Below are 21772 nucleotides of genomic sequence, written 5' to 3' on the forward strand. Positions count from 1 at the left end.
GTGGAGCAATTTGTTTTCTAAAATCTGAATCCTCTCTATTGCAGACATTGTTGATTAGCTGATCCATCCCAACCACAAACTCTCCCTTCTCTTTTGCCAAGTTCCAGGCAGCCAGCTAGGGATAACCATGCAATCCAGTTCAGGTCACCAAAACAACAACAGAAACCTACCGGGTGTTTTAGGAAAGCTTTTTGCCTTGCTGATATAAAGGGATATATTCAGCAGCCATGTTTTCATATTTTAACAGCTTTCTCAAAATATAATTCACACACAATACAATTCAGCCATTTAAAATATACAACTCAGTGCTTTTTAATATATTCACAGAATTATATAATCATCATCACAGATAATTGTATAACATTTTAGCCACTCCCAAAAAGAAACACCATACCCATTAGCAGTTATTCCCCAAGACCCCAACAGCCTACCCAGCATTAGGCAGCCACTAATCAATTTTCTGTCTCTAGATTTGCCTAATCAGGCATCCCAAATATAGGCATACCCTGGGGGTATTGTTGGTTAGGTTCCAGACCACTGCAATAAAAACAAAAATCACAGTAAAGCGAGTCACGCAAGTTGTACTGTAGCGCACACAAAAGTTATGTTTACACTGTACTATAGTTTATCAAATGTGCAATGGAATTGTGTCCAGAAAAACAATGTGTAGAGTTTAACCTTAAAATACTTTATTGCTGAAAATGCTAACCATCCTCTGAGCCTTCAGTGAGTCATAATTTTATTGCCAATGAAGGGTCTCCCCTCCGTGTTCCCGGCTGCTGACTGATCAGGGTGGTGGCTGCTGAAGGTTCAGGTGGCTGTGGCAATTTTTTAAAATAAGGCAACAACGAAGTTTGCTGCATGGACTGACTCTTCCTTTAACGAACAATTTCTCTGCAGCATATGATGCTGTTTGACAGCATTTTACTCACAGCAGACCTTGCAAAACTGGACTCAGTCCTCTCAAACCCTGCTTCTGCTTTATTAACTAAATTTACATAATATAGTAAGTCCTTTGTTACTTTAACAGTCTTCACAGCATCTTCACCAGTAGATTCCATCTCAAATAACCACTTTCTTTCCTCACGTAAAAGAATCAACTCCTCATTGTTAAAGTTTTATCATTGTGAGACTGCAACAATTCAGTCACCTCTTCAGGCTCCACTTTTAATTCTACTTCTCTTGTTATTTCCACCACACCCACAGTTACTTCCTCCACTAGAGTACTGAATCCCTCAAAGTCATCCATGAGGGCTGGAATCAACTTCTTCCAAACTCCTGTTAATGCTGATATTTGACCTCTTCTCATGAATCACAAATGTTCTTAATGGCATATAGAATGGTAAATGCTTTCCAGAAGGTTTTCAATTTACTTTGCCCAGATCCATCAGAGGAATCACTAACTATGGCATCTATAGATTACAGAATGCGTTTCTTGAATTATAAGGTTTTAAAGTCAAAATTACTACTTGAACCAAGGGCTGCAGAATGGATGTTGCTTTAGCAGGCATGAAAACGACATTAATTTTGATGTACATCTCCATCTGAGCTCTTGGTTGACCAGATGCATTATCAATAAGAAATAATATTTTGGAAAAAAATCTTTTTTTCTGAGCAGTAAGTCTCAACAGTGGGCTTAAAATATTCAATAAACCATGTTGTAAACAGATGTGCTGTCATCAGAGTTTTGTTGTTCTATTTATAGAGCATGGGCAGAGCAGATTTAGCATAATTCTTAAGAGCCTTAGGATTTTCAGAATAGTAAATGAGGATTGGCTTCAACTTAAAGTCACCAGCTGCATCAGCCCCTAAACAAGAGACTTGGCCTACCCTTTGAAGACTTGAAGACCAGTGCTGACTTCCCCTTTCTAGCTATGGAAGTCCTAGATGGCATTTTCTTGCAATAAAAGGCTGTTCTGTCTACAATGAAAATTTGTTGTTTAGTGTAGCCATGTTCATTCATTATCTTAGCTACAACTTCTGGATAGCTTGCTTAGGCTTCCCCATCAGCTCCTGCTGCTTCCCCTTGCATTTTTATGTTAGGGAGACAACTTCTCTCCTTAAACCACACGAACCAACCTCTGCTAACTTCAAACATCCCTTCTGCAGCTTCTTCACCTCTCTCAGCCTTCATGGAATTGAAGCTGAGCCTTGCTCTGGATTAGGCTTTGGCTTAAGGGGATGTTGTAGCTGGTTGGATTTTCCACCCAGACCACTAAATCTTTCCTTATCAGCAATAAGGCTGGTTTTACTTTCTTATAATTCATGTGTTCACTGAAGTAGCACTTTTAATTTCCTTCAGAAATGTTTCCTTTGCATTTACAACTTGGCTGTTCAATGCAAGCAGCCTAGCTTTCAGCCTGTCTCAGCTTTTGACGTCCCTTCCTCACTAAGCTTAATCATTTCTAGCTTTTGAATTAAAGTGAGAGCTGTGCACCTCTTCCATTCACTTGAACCCTGAGAGACCACTGCAGGTTTACTAACTGGCCTGATCTCAATATTGTTGTGTCTCAAGGAACAGGGAGGCTCGAGAAGAGGGGAACAAGGAACGGCTGGTCAGTGGAACAGTCAGAATGCTCACAACATTTATTGTTGATTAAGCTCACCATCTTATGTGGGTGCAGTTTGTGGAGCCTCAAAACAATTACAATAGTAACATCACAAATCACTGATCACAAATTACCATAACAAATATAATAATAATGAAAAAGTTTGAAATACTGCAAGAATTACCAAAATGTGGCACAGAGACGCAAAGTGAGCAAATGCTATTGTGAAATGCAGGGTTGCCACAAACCTTCAATTTGTGAAAAACTCAGTAAATGCAAAACACAATAAAGTGAAACATAATAGTGACCCATGCCTGTAAGTGGAATTATATAATACGTGATGTTTTGTGACTAGCTTCTTTCACTTAGCATAATAATTTCAAGGCTCATCCATGTTTGGGATGTATCAGTACTTCATTACTTTTTATGACCCAATAATACTTCATAATATGGATATTTATTCATTCTTTACTTGATGGACATTTGGGTTTATTTCTACTTCTGGCTACTATGCATAATGCTGCAATGAACATTCATATGGTTTTGTATGGACAGATATATGTTTTTATTTCTCTTGGACATATTATGTCTAGGACTAGAATTGTCGGCTCATATGACAACTCTGTTTAACACTTTGAGGAACTGCCAGCCCCTTCCAAAGCAGCTGTTTCATTTTTCGCTCCTAACAGCAATGTACGAATACCTTCACATTATGTCCTTCCTCTTTCCCTCCTGCCAACACATAACCCTGATGCCTGAAAGTAGAGTAGCCAGCTTAAAACTAGGAGGCATGAACATGAAGATACCAAGGATGGCAGAGCAGAAAGACAGTCCAGATTTCTGCCTTCATCTAGGCTTCCTGTTACTTGAGAGGAAAAAACTGTGTATCATTGAGCTAGTTTACGTGGTGTTTTCTATTAGTTACAAACAAAGCAAACCTTTGATGCCCCCAAACATAATAACCTTCCTACATTCAGAGAAGGAAATTTCTCCTTGATCTTCACATGCTAATTTATAACAAAACCATGTTTTAAAAAGTTAGAGCTGTATAAGATATGTAAATTATCTTGAAGATAAACTAAGATAAACTAAGATAATACTTTAAGATAAACTAAGGTATTTTCATTGGATCTACTCAAAAGTTTTGAGTAGATCAAAAAGATTAAAAAAGTCAATCTACTTTTATGTGTCCACATACCTACAAAGAATATGACTAACACAAATCATCTGTTTATTAAAATAAATACAAAAACTTCTATTAAGTGTTTTCAAGAATATTACAGTTTTGCTTTGAAGCAATGACACCAACCTTCTCAAAATATATTTATTCAGTCTTTTATTTAAGTCTCCTAACCCAATATGTTGAGGCTTTGCCAATATACTAAATATGCATATTGCTTACCAACATCAGTTACCACAATCTGAAAATAATCTTTGAATCATAAATTTCCTTCTACAAGAAACTAGGTTTAGGTTTAGATATTTGAAATCACAATAAATGATCTGTATTTACATAACAGAGTGTCTAAAAACTAAAATTACATCCTAACTTATTATTTCTTTCATGCTTACAACATTTCATTAAGTAGGCAAGTATTAGTGCAACTGCAGTTGCACTATTAAAATGCTGAAATGACAATAATTAGTCCAATGACATAGCTTAACCAATAGGTGACTATATGTTATTCTTGTAGGATAGAAAAATTAATTTTCATTGAACTTTTCACACAAACATATCATGCAATCTCAGCCATAAGAAAATAAACTTGAATTTTAGATCTTTGGAAATTACAAATCATAGGGGGTTCCACACGTGGTAGAAAGGAATAGACTATTCCAATTACCTCTATTTAAAATTAATGAGAAAAAATAAAAACATCACCAAATGAGAAACAAAAATTTTCTGCTGGTTCAGTTACTACTCACACTTCTAAAATTTACAAGCAGAAAGAGAAATGAAGAAAGACCAGTATTATTTAAAAAAAAAAAAAAACAAAAAACAAGCTAATGATAAGCAAGAAAATCAGATCACAAAGGGGGGGAAAAAGTGTCTACATTCACCTAAAACTGTCATTTAATTTTCCCATAAATAAGGACAAAATTGCTCATCAAAGTTGACACTAATTCCCTACATCATTAAATATAGATTTAACAATCTCCCTTACCTGAAAAAAGAAAGATGAGAACAAATATAATTTCTTCCTAGATTGTTTATTAGAATTTATACTATAAAGCATTCCTAAACACTCGCTTTTAAATGTATTTCAAGAGGACATAAGAGAGGGAAACATACCTGTTTTACTAATGACTTCCTGTAACTCAGCGGTAGAAGTGATTATTGCAGCAAGAAGATCAGAACTGGTGAGCCAGCTGAGCGCTTGCAGACAACGTAATTGCTCCTTTTGATGTTCTGCAAAAATAGAAAAAAATCCATTATGTAATGCTACAAAAATTTATTAAAATCCACGTTAAAAACTAAACATAGCCATGTCTAGTTATTTAAGAAATAGATCAAAACTTGTAGACAGAACTTTGCCTAATGCAGAAAAGTCTAACAAGAAATGTTAGATTTGATTGACTTTGTTTATATATGACTATTAACTGACATCAAAAGAAAAAAATTTTCTTTAGTTCTACTTATATTACTTATTTTACTTGATTTTCAAAAGTTAAATTGAAATCACTGTTTCCACAGAATAGTCAGATATTCACAAGATGTTAGCCAGAAAATTTATATTTGTCTCATTTTCATTGAGTTCTTCATTAGATTTTTAATTCTGATCATTTTATACTGATTCATAGAAAGTGGAAATAAATTATACTGTACTGCTAATTAATTTTAAATAGGGCATAGTCTCTGGATGGACTTAACTGAAAAACCACTGTATGAACTCTACTGTGAAAAAAACATTCAAGTCTGATAAAGCTAGACAATGTTGAAATTATACATATTTGCTACTTGCTTTATCATTTAATGTTTATAACAAAAAATCAAAACTTAGCTTATGCATAAATACACATGACAACATATTAAATGAATTTAAGTTTTTGCATAATGGTGAAACATTCACATTGTATGTCACTCACATTCAACTTAGATTTTTCAAAGCGCACATTATCTTACTTGGAAATTTGTGCTTGTCTTTGGGCTCTCCTGTACACACTAACATGCCTATGCCTTCTTTGAAACTTTCCATCCAGGTGAAAAGAGAGGCACACGATTGGCCCAAAACCTTGAGTCTGTGTGCTGCCAAAATTGCAATGACGCCTTTCCGGAATACACGTATCAATCCCTTGAACGGTTTTTTCTTCATCTTGGCTTCCTCTTGCTTCTTTTCCTCTACAGTTGACAAAGCCTGGGCTAGAGTTCTCACTTCCACTTTGAACAACTCAAAAGTGGCGACCTGCTCCTGGAGAAAATCTCTCTGTGTAGATAAGGCACAAGATCGGCTATACAGAGGATATAAGGCACCAGCCATCAAGGCACAGGCGGCCAACAAGGATGTTTGCTCCTTTTGAGTCTGCGATAACACATTTTTGATGCGCGAATTTTCAAGAACCAACTGTTCATGTGACTTCTCAATATGGTTCAATTTTTCCATATTTTTTTCAGCAATTTCTTGAAATTTCTATAAGGAGAGAAGTCACAATATGAAATAAACAAATGATTTATTAATTCTTTTTTATAGAAACAGAAACTTTTTCTGACAACTACTTCTTCAAAAGATCCATGTTCTAAAATATCCAACAAATACATATTATGATAGAGGAACAGTGGGCCAAACAACTTAGATCTGAATGTGCACAGTCATTTTTTTTTAAGATTCTACCTATTCACTTCTAGAGAGAGGGGGAGGGAAGGAGACCAAGAGGGAGAGAAACATCAGTGTGAGAGACGCCAATTGGTTGCCTCTCCCACACCCCCAACCCAGGGCCTGCCTGCAGCAGAGGCACAGATGGGAAGCTAAATTGGTGACCTGGTTCGCAGGCCAGTGCCCAATCCACTGAGCCACACCAGCCAGAGCAAATGTGCAGAGTAATTTTTAAATCCTCTTACATAGTAGCTTCATACAAAGCAGAACACGTAATTTGAAAGTACTTCATAGACTATATTTATGAATACACATACTTAGACAATCTCTCCTCTTCCATTTCTCATAATTTCCCTTCTCCCCTTCTTTATTAACTTTTATTTCCTGCTTTTAAACAGAAATTACACTACCAATAGAGGTTTTCCTATATAACAGAAGACCTTGCTTTTGCTAAAGTAAGCAAAGGGTTAAATCAATGATACAACAAATAGCACTTGACTGTCTGCCATTTACTAGATGAGAAGGAACTGACTCAAAATATACTCGGATTTCAGGTTCTTTCTTACTATCCCAAGACAGAAGGCTGAACAAAGCACAGCTCCCGTGGGCGGGGGGTGGGGGGAGAAATACTCATTGTAAGCAGGGCCTCAGCAACAATCTGATTTTTTTTCCTAATCAAGGTACTTACATTCCTAAAACCTAATTTGAAACACAAAGAAATTTTAACTGCAGACACCATATTTTAATCACTAGAAAATAAACTAGCTCTCTATGAAATCTAATGACCAATCATTAAGGAGTTGCTGATGCAGAATAAATTCTAGAACATAACAGATCCTAATTTCCTTTACAGATTCATTTATCATTCAAAAAACATTTATTGACTACTCACTAAATTCCATGAGCCAGGAAAACAGACAAGTAAATCAATTATTGTGGTATAATGTTAAAATAGAGCTATGCCAGATTGCCAGAAGTACACAAAAGGGAGTTTACATAAAATGATGTTAACAGGCTTTTGGAGGGTTACAGTAAAGGACACGTAGGAGCCATAGCTACATTATAATAATTTACCCTAATCCTTATAAACCAAAGGTGCTTTAATAGCTTCATTTGGATCTTTAATTAACCAGGTGAGCTGCCATGACTTGACCATGGAGGCCAACAGGGCCCACTCTGAATAAGAGAGTCAACCAAAGACGGAATCAAACTCTGGATATGTATGATAAAGTGAAGTACTGTCTTCACTATATGTGGGCATTAGGAAAATATTTCTCTTTGTATTATTGGTTCAGATGCACTCTGTCTCAAATTTGATATTGATCTTAGGGAGAGGCTTAGAATGAGTGTGTGTCTGATTCAAGTGTTACCTATGAACAACTAAAAGAATCAGAGGTATTTCTAAAACTGACACTGGCAATGAAGACCCGAAAGTGATAAGACTTGGATGAAATCATACAAACTCTTGACTACTCTGCAAGATTTGGTATCAAAGCCTATCATGGACAATGTTGATAGGGAGTTGTAAAAAGAATTCAAACTTGCTAAATATACTGCTGGGAAGCAGGAGAAGAGCTTCCCAAAGATGTACTGTGAATGCAAGTACACTCTGAGGTACAGCCCTGGGTGCAAAAGAGTTTAGGAAGTATACAAGAGGCTGTTCTCTGAAGGATTAGACTTCTTCTAGTCTTTTTCTTGGGCAGGAAAAAAATATTATTATTTTAGACAATTGTTTTAAATGTTTCTACACTACATTGTTTTAAATGTTTCTACACTATAATCCCCTTGATTTACTCTAACTCTTCTTAAAAGTCTGATCTGGTCATTACTCTGAGAAATAAATTGTGGCTTGCCCCAACCACATCCCCACTGATGGCCATGCTGTGGTAGCAGTATTCGATCACTGGAATTGTGCCCCAGAGCTCCATACAAAGACTGGTAAAGGAAGTGGTATCCCACTCTGAACAGTGAAAAAAGCAAGAAACATACTAGCCAGGTGAACTGCTTGGAAGCTGATGTGAGACACCCTTTTAAGAGAGGCAACTTTTAAGAAAAGGGAAAACTGACATTTGAATTTTAAGTAGAGAAAGCAGGAAAACTAGCATGTGAAAAAGAGCCAGAAAACAGGATAATGTGTTCTGAGGAAGTGCAAACGACTCAGTGTATCTAAAGAAAAGAGAAAAGTGAAAATTTAAGAAGTAGGTTGATAACAGATAATTCAGCTAAGGAAATTAAACTTTATCCAAAAAGCTGTGAGAAGCCATAAAATCCTGGAACAATCTCTCTGCTTTAGTGAATGGATGGGAGGGTCAGAAACATGAAGACTGCTAAGGGAAACCACCAGAGTTGCAGGGAGTGGGGACAAAATGAGGGGAGCAAGTGGAAGTTACAAAGGTTAATTCCATATTCTTTCCCAAATCAATTCCATCAGTTCAGTTAGAGGAAAAAAGGAAAATTATAGAAAAATCTAAAGTAAAAGAGGCATACCAGTCATAGCAACATAATAAAAATAAAACTGAGCCTAATCAGGTTCCAGGTGGCTGCCTATTTACATATTCACAGATCTCAAAGTTTCAGGCAGAAGTGTTGTTTCAGCAAAAATTACTTTGTTGCACAAAAAAAATGGTAAAAAGATATATTTTAGCCCTGGCTGGTGTAGCTCAGTGGATGGAGCTCGGGCTGGGAACCAAAGTGTCCCAGGTTCGATTCCCAGCCAGGGTACATGCCTGGGTTGCAGGCCATAACCCCCAGCGACCGCACATTGATGTTTCTCTCTCTCTCTATCTCCCTTCCCTCTCTAAAAATAAGTAAATAAAATCTTAAAAAAAAAAAAAAAGATATATTTTCTCATGATACTTTAAATACTTCAAAATATTTCAAAATAATACACATTGGTCAAAATAAACATCATCAGTCAAAATCAAGCAGATTGCTGAAAGGACAGCCCATCATGGAAAAGACTGATTAATTGTAGTGCATGACAGACCACAAACTCCTCTGCCGTGCACTTCCAATTCCACAAACCATCAGGTTAAAGCTGAAAGTGCTGCAGAGAGGCAGCCAGAAACTGATAGTCCTAGAACAAGCATGAGAGAGTTAACCAAACCAGTGCTAGCCCCTGGCCAGGAGGTTCAGTTGGTTGGAGCATCCTCCCTGTATACCAAAAAGGTTGTAGCTTCCATCCTGGGTCAGGGCACATACCCAGGGCACGTACCCAGGGGTTCAATCCCCAGTTAAGTCAAGTATAGGAGGCAACAAATTTCTCTGTCTCTCTCTCTCCCTTCCTTTCTCTCTAAAATCAATAAACATACCTTTGCATGAGGATAAAAATGGATAAAAGTAAATAAAATCTAAAATACCAAAAATCTAAAATGCCAAAAATACCCTACTTCTCTCTATATAGAGGAAAACAGAAACATGCTGGAATGTTTTAAAAATGAAACCGAGATTCCTGACTTACACAGCCAGTTTTCATTTTAGGTTACCCTGTAGAAATAGTGGCAATGTAATAAAACAGTTTTTGATAATCTTTCTGTCATTTTACGGCCCCAAATTTTGATCACTTTTAGTAATTATATCTTTAAAAGTGCTGATTAATATTAACTATTACCACTATGGATGATTTCATGAGACTTGTATAATTTCTATCGTAAGAAAAAGATGCCATTCACAAATGGTAAAAGAATAAAAGTAAGATGAACAATATATATGAAGTCTGCTGATAAGTAAAAATAAACAATCTCTAAAGACCATTTAATTGTTTAATAACCACTTTGTCTTAAATAATTCTTGGTTTAAGTACTTATAATCAAGATATCCAGTATCAATGCTTATTTTAAAAAATCAACCAGGCCAATATCAATCAGATAACTGGGATTAGCAAAGTAGGATATTTCAATTAAAGATTTAAAAATAATGAAATTAAAGTTTTCAATTTTTGAAGTTCTTATTGACAAATGTTATGACAGTTTTGTTCATTTCTGAGTCCCCGACATCTCCACTGAAATCCAGAATCACAGATCTGACTCTCCGGCAGCCTTCTCCAGCCAGAAAGCTCACCGCCACCTCAAGCAAAAACATCCAGTCCAGTACTGTTGATTTTCCCTCTGAAAGTGTTCAGAATAGCCCTCTTTATATCAGTAAATGACAACCAACATCCACTAAATTATTTGCATCAAAGACATTAGTCAGTCTTCATTCCTCCTTTCACCCTATCCTCTGCAGGTCCAAATCAAAGCCATCAGCAAGCCCACATCCACCCTGATCTATCTCCCCGCCACCGCCCTAGTTCCAGCTGTCATTACCACTAGCCATTTGTGCCCTTTTCAATGCCACTTCAGATTCTGTCAGTCTAATCCTATTGCTTAAGCTCTTTGTCTTGACTGAACCAAGGTTCCCCCCGCTCAAGGTACAACATCACCACATGCCTTCTCCTACCACCCTCCACTTAGGAAAGGAGAAAAGGACCTGCTCCTTTATTTTCCAGACATGAACCTCACACCACTTTTCACAATTTAACCACATTCTGGAACACCCCCAGGTCACTTCCCTTTCCACTCCCCTCACATAATTCAAATTCTTAAAATATTCAGAATCCATTTCAGGGTCTGCCTATGTTCCATGACACCTTTTACTATCATTCTCACTCACACACTGGCTTTGACCATCTCAAGACTTAATTAAACCATTCAAGCATGTAATTCCTACACTGCTACTTACTTATATCCTGTGTCTACAACTCCTCTCCCTCAAGTACAATAGAATGCTAGTTCCTAGAGGCCAGGAATTCTTTACTACAGTGCTCTATACCCTACAGGTACTCAATAAATATTGAACACATGAAATAATCCTTTACAAAATGTTCCTTGGTGCTTAGCACAGTGCTTTGCCCATAAAAGGTACTGAATAAATGCCCAATGAATAAAAAGTTTTACAGACTTAAGAAGAAGAAAAATATAATTTAAAAAAGATATCATTTCTGAATATAATTTGGGACTTATCCACATGTCAGAATTCTGTTTTAAATTAATTCTGATAGGCCATAGGGACCTTCAGAGGTACTGCATTATTTACTGTGAATTATTCTTGAAGAACAAAGCTTGTTTGATGGCAAGGCTAGAAACAGCTATAAGAGCAAATTTTCCTTTAAAAAAAAAATCCTCTGTTCTTTACCCAAGGAGATTATAGGCCAATATTTTTAAAGCAAACATAGGAACATTGCCTTCGAATGGGACAAAAGCATTCCTAGTACTGAAATCCTCCTTAGTGGGTTTAATTTCAAAAATAATATTCCAGAATTCCCTCCCACTCCCCCCCAAAAACAGTCTTTTTTTTTTTGCAATATGTTTTAAAAACTAAAAATATAGAATAGATACCCTTTATACATATTCCCCTGTCTTATCAAAAACACTATATAATTTCACTAGTTTTCTTTTACTCTCTGCAAATTCAAGGTGCACCCAAAATGCAGGAGGAGGACAGCTTCTTTCCTTAGCAAATCACACACTTACTTCCTGAAACACACAAGTTTTCAGGGATGCCTTTTTGGCTTACAGCACTCCATAAACTTGGAGACTGTGAGCCAGAAATTAGACACTTCCCTAGGGAATAAAATTCTTTATCACTTTTGCTTGCTGAGTTTCTATTCTTTATGTTGGCAAAAAGACAAATTGCAAGCTGGACATCCAGTGACACATAGACATGAAAAAGAACCTCGTTTAAAATGCCTTATTTTCATAAATTATATATCTTGTCCTTCTATACAATGAAAATATTTTAAAATATAATAAACATAAATTCATCTGCTTTTCCTATGATGTAAATGTTTCTCTGTTAAAAACAAAGCATGTGCTATAGAGAAACTGGAACCGTCATATGTTGCTGGTGGGAATGTAAAATCATGTCAGCTTTTGAAACCAGTTTGGCAGTTCCTCAGAAAGTTCCTAGAGATGTACCATATGACCTACCAAGTCCATAATTTATATATATATACACATACACTGTAACCCCATAACGATTATTAACTTGAAAATACTATCTTCATTTTGTAAATTTAGCATGTCAAAAATAATATGTTTACTCTTTTGTTTCTCAGGCAAAACAAATTATAAAATGCTCTTTTGTAGAGCCAAGCTCTCAAAAGAACAGAGTTCTCCTTATCATTAGAATGAGAATAAATGTGTCAATACAGGCAAGATGCTTGATTTGCTGAGTGTTCAAAGACACCTCAGACTGTCTCCAAGTAAGCATGACCTCTAAATTCTGAACTGTCTCACATCTCCCTTTCTTCTGGGTTTTCTGATCCCAGGTTGGCTCCAGTCTCCTCTTGAAGCCTTCAAACTCTAACCACCTCCTCTTCTAAGTTTATATAGCATTCTTTTAGCAATTAATTACACACAGCCTTATGAGAAACCTTATATCATTTAATGTTTCATGTTTATGTAATACCTCCACAATTAAATTCGACATTTTTTGAGGAAAAAACTAAATATTATATCTCTTAGTACCACAGCATGAAACACAGGGTCCTATAGATCTGATATATAACATGTAAAATATTTATTAATATTAACTATATTATATAAAAGTCAGTTTCATATTCTTTCCTATAGTAGTAATTTTGCAATAGAGTATACTAAAAATTCAGTATCAGGAAAGAAGTCTGAGAGAAATAGAGATAAAAAAACTACCATTTATGAATTGCTGACAATGTGGCACTGGTTAGCTTTTTCACACAGTACCATGTTTAATTATTAATTAATCCAGAATCACTCAGAAATGTAAATACAAGAAATAAGAAACTGAGTTGTCGCTACACCTATTTTCAAATATTACTTTATATAGAAAAATAGCATATATTTCTCTTTAAAAAGTGTTGTATAATGCAAAAAGACTGAACACTAAGGATGAAGATAATGTAATAAAGAGAGCATCACGTTCACTTCGCAATTTCTAAACGCCAACCAATGTGCTAGGCATTTTACATCGGTTATCACCATTCTAATCCTGTCCTAGAGCTTCCTCGCTATGCAAACAAGTGGTATCAGCTCTATGAACCTTAGTTTCCACATCTGCAAAATAGAAATGATGCTTAAATGATGCGCAGCAGCTCCTGTACAAAGAGGCATGCAAGGTATGCAAAAGCACTGAAAAGAATCTATCAAACATTATGCAAATTGACCAAACAACATTATTATTAAAAAAATTTCTACGGCAATTATTTGAATAGCAGTCAGAGGACTTACCAATATTTCACTATAGGTGCCCACTCCAGCCATCTCGCAGTCCATCAGAACATGGTGTGTACAGGATTCTGTCTAACTCCCTGTGAATTATTTCAGGCAGGCATGTATGCCTACCCTCCAACAATATAAACAAGCTGCACTTTATCCCTGAATAATTTTGGAATTCAATTAAAAGTTTCAACATCTAGTAACAGTTTTATGACTGCCCAGATTTCTTGCCAAAAGTATAATCACTCCCATGATATCAGAGGAATAAAATGCAACACAGTATAATGTATCTGAATTTCTTTGGTTTTTGTTCTCCATTCTAAACTCACTTGATTTTACGAAAATGTCAAACCTAAAATGTGTATAATAAACATTGCATCAAGGCTTAATTATACTTAACTGATAGTGAAAACTCTTTATTTCTAGAAAGGAAGTTCTTGTTCCTGTAATTTCATCTTTTTCAGGTAAAAAAGAAATAAGCACACACATACTAAGCCTGCAAATGCAAACTTCGGAAGTGGAATGCATATGGCACTGAGCCTAGATGCTTCAGCAGGCATAGGTGCGTGAGATATATTTATACAATGGCTCCAACAGCATGTAAATTCAAGAAGTACCCAACCATGTGGCTAGCACATTTTGCTGAACGCTACAAACATACTGTGATGCTAGAACCAAACTTTCTGTTCTACGAGTTTCATTTATCTGATAGCAATTCCACTAATTGTTTTAAAGCTTACTACACATTCAAACATCTTGCAAATAACTTGACTGCACTTTTTCAGATAAAAGTAATTCAAATCCAAAATTTGTTTTTTATTTAACTAGCTGTAGTTCAATAACCACTTCTTTACAATACCAAACATTAAACATAGGGCTCTGTGGATAAGTCATTTGTTTTCTAGCAGATGGTCTCTATTATTGGCTGTGTTCATCTGACACCAAACATCCTCTACAACACACAACCCTATGCAAAAACTGTGGATTTCCTCCCTCATGACATATCAATGTAATTTTTGAAAATGCATTAAGTACTATAAAATTCAAATATTCTTATTTGCATTATAGCTTTCATGGAAAAAATAGAAGTATACAATTAATCATAATAAAATTTCTTAAAATAAAATTTATAGGTTCTGTAATATATATTACAATAGCAGTTTACCAAATATAAAATCCAACTGAATTGCTACTGTGTATTCAATTATATTTTATGAAAATTCAAATATGTTCATAAAAAAATACAGGCTATATGCCAATGTATAATACTAATGTACTTTCAAGAATAATGAAAATAATACTTTTAATTTGCATACCCATGGATCAAAGCCTAGAGTATTAACAATTATTCAGAGAAAAGCCTTCAGTGAGGGCTTCTTTTAAAACATTAGCATTTGTGATGACTGATGCCCTTACTTCAGAAAGGGAATTGCTATGCTTTCCTGCAGATTTAGAATAAAAGAAGTGCATTCGAAACACAGAAAATGAAGTTGGAAGATTCACATAACCTGATTTCAGGACTTACTAAAAAGATACAGTAATCAAATCAGTATAGTATTGAAAAAAGGAATACACAACTAAATAAATGGAACAGATGAAAAAGTCCAGAAATAGACTTACACAAATACAGTAAATTGATTTTTGACAAAAGTGCAAATAGAGAAGGACAGTCTTTTCAATAAATAGTACTGGAATAACTGGACATCCATGTGCAAAAAAAAATGCACATCAACCTGTATCTCACAGCTTTATAAAAATTAATTCAAAATAGATCATAGACCAATATGTAAAACCTAAAATTATAAAATATCTATCGTAGAAGAGAAAAAAGAGGAAATCCTAGTGACTGCATACTAAGCAGAATTCTTAGATACAACACCAAAGGCATAAGCATTAAAAAACTGGTAAACTGGACTTTATAAAAACTTAAAACATTTTCTATGCCAAAGTACTATTAAGGGAATGTGAGAAAATATTTTCAGATCATATATCTGACAAATGACTTGTACCTAATAATACAAACAACTCTGAAAATACAGCAATAAGGAAACAAGCAACCCAATTAAAACTAAGCAATATATGAATAGATAGTTTACCAAAGTAGATATACAGATGGAAAATAAGTACATGATAAAGTGTTCAACATTATTATGAATTAGGGGAAATGTAAATTAAAACTAAATGCCATACCACTACACACCTATTTGGCTAAAAGGAAAAAAGAAAATGATGGAACTACATGCTGGCACAGTTGCAGAGCAACTGGAATTCTCTGACATTGCCACTGACAATGCAAAATGGTGCAGTCACTCTAGAAAGCAATTTAATAAGTGTTTCTTATAAAGTTAAATATACACTTACCATATAACCCAGAAATCAGGCTCCCAATTATCTATCCAAGAGAAATGAAAATTTATGATCACAAAAATCTATCTATGAATGTTTCAAGCACCTTCCGTTGAGGGTCAGAGGGGAGGGATTGAGCAAAAAGGAAAAAAAAGACTCATGAACATGGACAGCAGTGTGGTGACTACAGGAGAGAAAGGGGTATAAGGGGACTAAATGGTAATGGAAAAAATATACAATAAAAAATTTTATTGGGAAAAATACAATAAAATAAATTCAATTCAATTCAATTCAATTCAATTCAATTCAAAAGTAAAAACAACAAAAAGGCCCATCAGCAAGTATCTGGATAAATAAACTGTGGTACATCCACACAATGGAGTATCACTCAGGAGTAAAAAGGAACAAACCACTGGTAAACACAACAACAGTAATGAATCCCAAATATATTTTTCTAAGTAAAAAAAGCCAGACCCAAATGACTACATGCTGTATGATTCCATTTATATAACATGATGGAAAGGCCAAGACTCTAGAAATGAACAACAGATCCATAGTTTCCATAAACAGTCAACTGGGTTTTTTTTGTTTTTGTTTTTGTTTTTGTTTTTTCACAAAGGGAGGGAAACTGTTTAATGAAGAAAGTAAAGTCTTAATCAAATGTTTTGGGAACAGTACACACAGGAGGAAAACGAGGCTTTGGCCACTACCTAACATCACGCACAAAAATTAATTTGAGAAGGATCAACATAAAAGCTAAGACTATAAAACTTCTAGAAGAAACAATAGATTATCTTCACAATCCTGGTATAGAGAAAGATTACTTAGCATATAAAAATAAATACTCATTCCATTCCCAGCCAGGGCACATGACTGGGTTGCAGGCCACAGCCCCCAGCAACCGCACATTGATGTTTCTCTCTCTCTCTCTCTTTCTCCCTCATCTTCCCTCTCTAAAAATAAATAAATAAATCTTTAAAAAATAAATAAATACTCATAAGAGAAAAAGATTTACAAGTTAAACTTCATCAATATTTTAAAACTTGTGATCATCAAAAGATGCATTAAAAAATGATAAGTGAAAAATTGAAAGAAAATATATGTGATACATATATATGAAAAAGGATTTGTATTTAGAATATGTAAATAACTCCTACAAATCAATAATAAAAACACAAACAACCCACATTTTTAAATGGACAGGTACTGAATAGATATTTCATAAAATAAGATACATGAATGGCCATTTAAGTACATGAAAATATAAAACACAATCACTGAGAAAATACGAATTAAAACCATAACAGATATCACAAAAACAATTAGAATGGCTAAAATTTAAAAGACTGACAATATCAAATGTTGCAGAGGATGTAAACAATGGAAATTCTCATATATTGATAATGGAGATATAAAATTAATCAATCATCTTGGAAAAAACTTTGACAGAAATTTGTAAATATACACCTACCCTATGACCTAGAAATTAAACTTTCAACCAAGAGAAATCAGAACATATGTCAACACTTGTACAATCACATTTGTAGCAATTTTATTTATGATAGCCAAAAACTGAAATCAATCCAAATGTCCATCAACTCACAATCCATCAAACTGTAATGTAATTATAAAATGGAATAATACTTGACCATAAAAGGAAATGACTTCTGATACACCCAACATGGATGAGTATCAAAAACATTATTTTGTGTGAAATAAGGTATTTCACACAAAATAATGTTTAATAAAATAAAATTAAATAAAAATGTCAACCACCAAAAACTACTGAATGACTCCTTCACAAATGAAAGTAATCTATGATGATGCTCCTCAGAACAGTGGTTTCCTGCGGGGAGTGGAAGCTGACTGGAAGTGGGCATCAGAGCTTTGTAACGAAAATGTTTTATGTCTTAAGTGGGGTGATGGTTACATGGGTGTTTGCATTGGTCAAAACATCAAACTGTACATGTAAGATTTGTTCACTGCACTGTACGTCAATGTTACTTCTAAAATAATAATTTAAGTCTCTTATTTCAGTAGTAGAAAATTCAGGGCGTATCACTAGGCACCCTTCATACAGTGAACGAATGGCTTCTTTAAGAGAGAGTATTAACTCATTCAAATTCAGAGATGGGCCTAAGTTCACACAGGGCCCTTAGATTTGGAAAAATGGAATAGTCTTATTTTAAGAAATCCAAAACTGTTTACTGGCAAACAAAAACATGTATATGGTTTCTTTTTTTTTAAATTATACTAGCCAATATCCACCTGAGTGGTGCAAATAAGAGATTAAATGCTGAATCAATCATGGGAAAAATATACAGTCTTCTGGTTCCTAAGTCTTTTATCTTGAGAATAAGAGACCTACCATTAAATTAAATAGCACAAAACCATATACACTACCAAACGTTATTCCTGATTTAGCAGGAATGACAGTTAGCAATACAAATCATGTTGACAACAGTTTGTGTAGAAACAAAAATGGTAAATTAACTACCCGTAACTTCTGTTCTCAATGGAATCCAACCCAGGAGACAAAATACATCTCACAGTCAATTATTTTGCTTCAGGTCTACAACTCCAACTCCAGTTCTCACACAATGTTAGGAGATATAACAAATTTCAACCCCAAATGAATTAAAATGATGGTTCACATAGGAACCCTTACAAGTGAAGCAAACTGGATTTAAAAAAAAAATACCTACACTAAAACTGATATTTTACCAAACCTCTTAACCCTTTATTTTAAAAAGTAAATAAATAAAATACAAGTTTAGCATTTAATTGATCAATACATTCTGAGATATTTTAATCAGAAACCGATCTACTTCTAAACTGAAGTGAAAGACAACCCTTAATATTCATGCACACACAACACATATGTATTTATGCAAGTGTGAGTTAGCATGATCACACATTTCACTTGTGCCTACCAAGTTGTATGTGGTAGTCAAGAAGTTTTATATGACTTGACAATGGTATGTGAAATAAAGATGCAGCACCCATTTGCTAAAGTTCTCTGTGAAGGGAGCATACCTGTGCCCTCTTCTGCACCTCCAGGAGGAGTTCTGAGTACTGCAGCTCCAGCTCCTTCTTTTGTTTGTGCCAGCAGCTCTCCTGAGCTTTGATCTGCTCTGCCACTTTGTTGAAGGTGTCTTCCTGGGTCTGCTGAAGCTCTCTCATCGTATCGGACTTGTTTTTACAGATATACTCTAGGTGACTTATCTAAATGGGGAAATGCAACAGAGGATAAGCTATGCTGACAAACCATTTCCATGTAGCACCTCCTCCAAAGAGCATCCAGAATTTTCTAATATATTTTATTCCCTAAGATCACATAAACATTTGAAGTTGGAAGAATATCTTAACTTCTACATCCAAAGCTCTAGCTGTTCAGATATCTCAATGGGAAAGAAAGTATTTAAATGAGATTTACAAATCTACAGATATTCTGCATATAATAAAGCAGAATTTTCCAACCATTAATGATATTTGAAACTGTAAAAATCTACTAAAACACTACCATCTCAGAAGGTTAAAACATGGACTCATTTTAATTGTCAGTAAATTTCAAACCCACAACACACACTCACAATAATGAACAGCATCTGGGCCTCGCAACCCCTCTCATGTCCGCAGCCCCACTTCTCAACGCCTACAGCAGTGTCTGCCAGTCAGACCAAGGTGAAATGCTCCCTCTCTCACCCTAAAATTGGCCCCAGATTAAAAAATAAACTTTTGGGAACAGTTCTTTTTTCATGTCCCTTAACAGCAAATGTCACTGCAACTAAGATCTGGAAACTAGACCACTTAAACATAGTTCTGACCAGTTCGATAGATAAGAATCAATATTTTTAATAGTGACATATGTTGGTCTGGTAAACTATTTTGATTTTCTATAACCAAAAGAAAATTTCTATATTTTTTAAAGACTGAATTTCTAAACTTGTGAATGATAAAGTGACTATAAAAGTTTACCATTTTCTCCTACAATATACTAATACACTTCTTACAATCTTAAGCACTGAATGGGTTTGGTAATACACAGTTTGTTATACTTCAAGAAATATCATAAACATCTAATTTAAAATATTTAGCTGCTTCTAAAGTTAACACCTCATTATATCCTAAGCAAAGAATTTTAAGATCATGTTTTTGAATAACTGTATCTTGTTTCTATTTTATGCTATCATAAAGAGTTGGTTTATTAATGTAAATGGCTAAGTTCTTTGAATTGCTTCATCAGTAAGATTAATTTATTTTCTTTTAATTAGGTCCCTGTGGCTAATGCTGGCTAGTAGTATTAGCATGTCCTGCACAGAAAGTGGAGCTTAGAGACTTCATACAGACTTCAGTCACATTTACATGCCCACAGCAATGGCATCAAACTGAGTTGTAGACAAGCCATAATTAATGGTACTGAATTATTAACAGCCAAATTCTTTTTGAAATAAGATGAATGTCAGCCCCTCTTAATGATACTGTGATGTGGACAAATGTCACTGAATTTAATAGAGGTGTCTGGTGCCTGAGGACAGTTACCTTCTCATTAGCCCTGTTGAGGTCTGCAATCAGGGCATCAACATTCTCCTGCAAGACTGCACAAAGCTCAGACCAGGAGAATTTATCCAGCATGCCTTCTGGTTGTTTTATGAGCACACAGCCTGCTATCAAGTGCTGATACAAGGTATGAAGGAAGGTTAGCTTCTCCTGTGAGGAAAAAAAAGTAAATTAATTCCCATATATAAACACTCTAAGAAGTAAAACACATAATGCACACAGTAAAGAATTTATTTCAAAAACCTGGAAAGGAATCAAAATATTTAGGTCTCAGAATACTGTTACTCGGTGACTGTTTTTCAAACTAAGCATCAGACAGAAACTGGGAATAGCTTACTCTTAGTATTCAAAACCAAAATGTGAAGTCTAGAAGTCAAAAGACCAGGGTTCAGACCCCACCTCTGCTACTACTGAGGATGTGATCTTAGCAAGTGAATGTTCAGACCTCAGCTTCCTCAGCTGTAATGTTTCTAAGATCTTCTAATTGAAAGTCTATGTGGTATTGATAATTCTGTAACTTCATATTCACATGTGCTAAAACAGATGTTAAGTTGAAAACCCCATAACCGACAGCAGAGTGTTACTCAACTCTGTCAAAGAAAAAGTTACACCAATGTCTGAACTTCACAGGTACACAATTACTCAGCTTTTGTCCTTCTCCAGGGATTCCAGTTTACTTACCACATACAGGAAATCTATCCCGAGCCCCTTAGGCAAAGCAGACAGTAATATGAAAGGTAACGGAAGATGGGCTCATTTGTTTTCCCCACTTATAAGTTCATACAGTGTTTGGCACAAGGGGCACTTGTAGGTGCTTAAATATTACAAAGTAACGGCCAAAAAAGGGACATAGCTGCCCAAGACACACTTTGAAAACTATCCAATTAGAAACTGTAAGAAAAAGTTTTTTAAAATTACACTGCGGGAGACAAGGAGGATGGAGACAACTATACTTGAACAATAAAAAATAATATAATAAAATAAACCATAAAAAATTATGCCATTGCAACAAAGTACACTATCCAGTGTTTATGACCCAGAAATATTCTGCTGTAGAATTCGGTAAAAAGCTGATCCCATCTTCAACACACAAGCAGAGTCTACTGACTAAAGTGCCTGATGCTGTCTTTACGAGGCGTTTCATCTATACAGTCCCAAAGAGTGGGACTCGAGACAAGTAACTGTGAGGCTGCAAAACGAGTATTTTATGTGGATAAGTTCCCTCAAGATTTTGTAATGTATCAGCAGAAAAGAAAATTTGTAAAAGGAGAAG

General features: G+C 35.1%; 1 protein-coding gene and 1 pseudogene across 4 annotated transcripts in view; both read right to left on the reverse strand.

The window, feature by feature from the left end:
* CCDC171 (coiled-coil domain containing 171) overlaps positions 1-21772 on the reverse strand; it is a 312135-nt gene that overhangs the window by 163541 nt on the left and 126822 nt on the right. For all 4 annotated transcript variants that reach the window (XM_028512445.2, XM_036021569.1, XM_028512435.2 and 1 more), the window contains 4 exons: positions 20482-20649; positions 18976-19164; positions 5674-6178; positions 4843-4959 (listed from right to left, as the gene is read on the reverse strand). In XM_028512445.2, coding sequence (XP_028368246.1) covers positions 4843-4959; positions 5674-6178; positions 18976-19164; positions 20482-20649 — 979 coding nt within the window. The remainder of the gene's footprint in view (positions 1-4842; positions 4960-5673; positions 6179-18975; positions 19165-20481; positions 20650-21772) is intronic.
* LOC118499297 lies at positions 705-3957 on the reverse strand (annotated as a pseudogene).

This window comes from Phyllostomus discolor, chromosome 3 (assembly GCF_004126475.2).
Source record: "Phyllostomus discolor isolate MPI-MPIP mPhyDis1 chromosome 3, mPhyDis1.pri.v3, whole genome shotgun sequence".
In the NCBI taxonomy this organism is placed as follows: Eukaryota; Metazoa; Chordata; class Mammalia; order Chiroptera; family Phyllostomidae; genus Phyllostomus; species Phyllostomus discolor.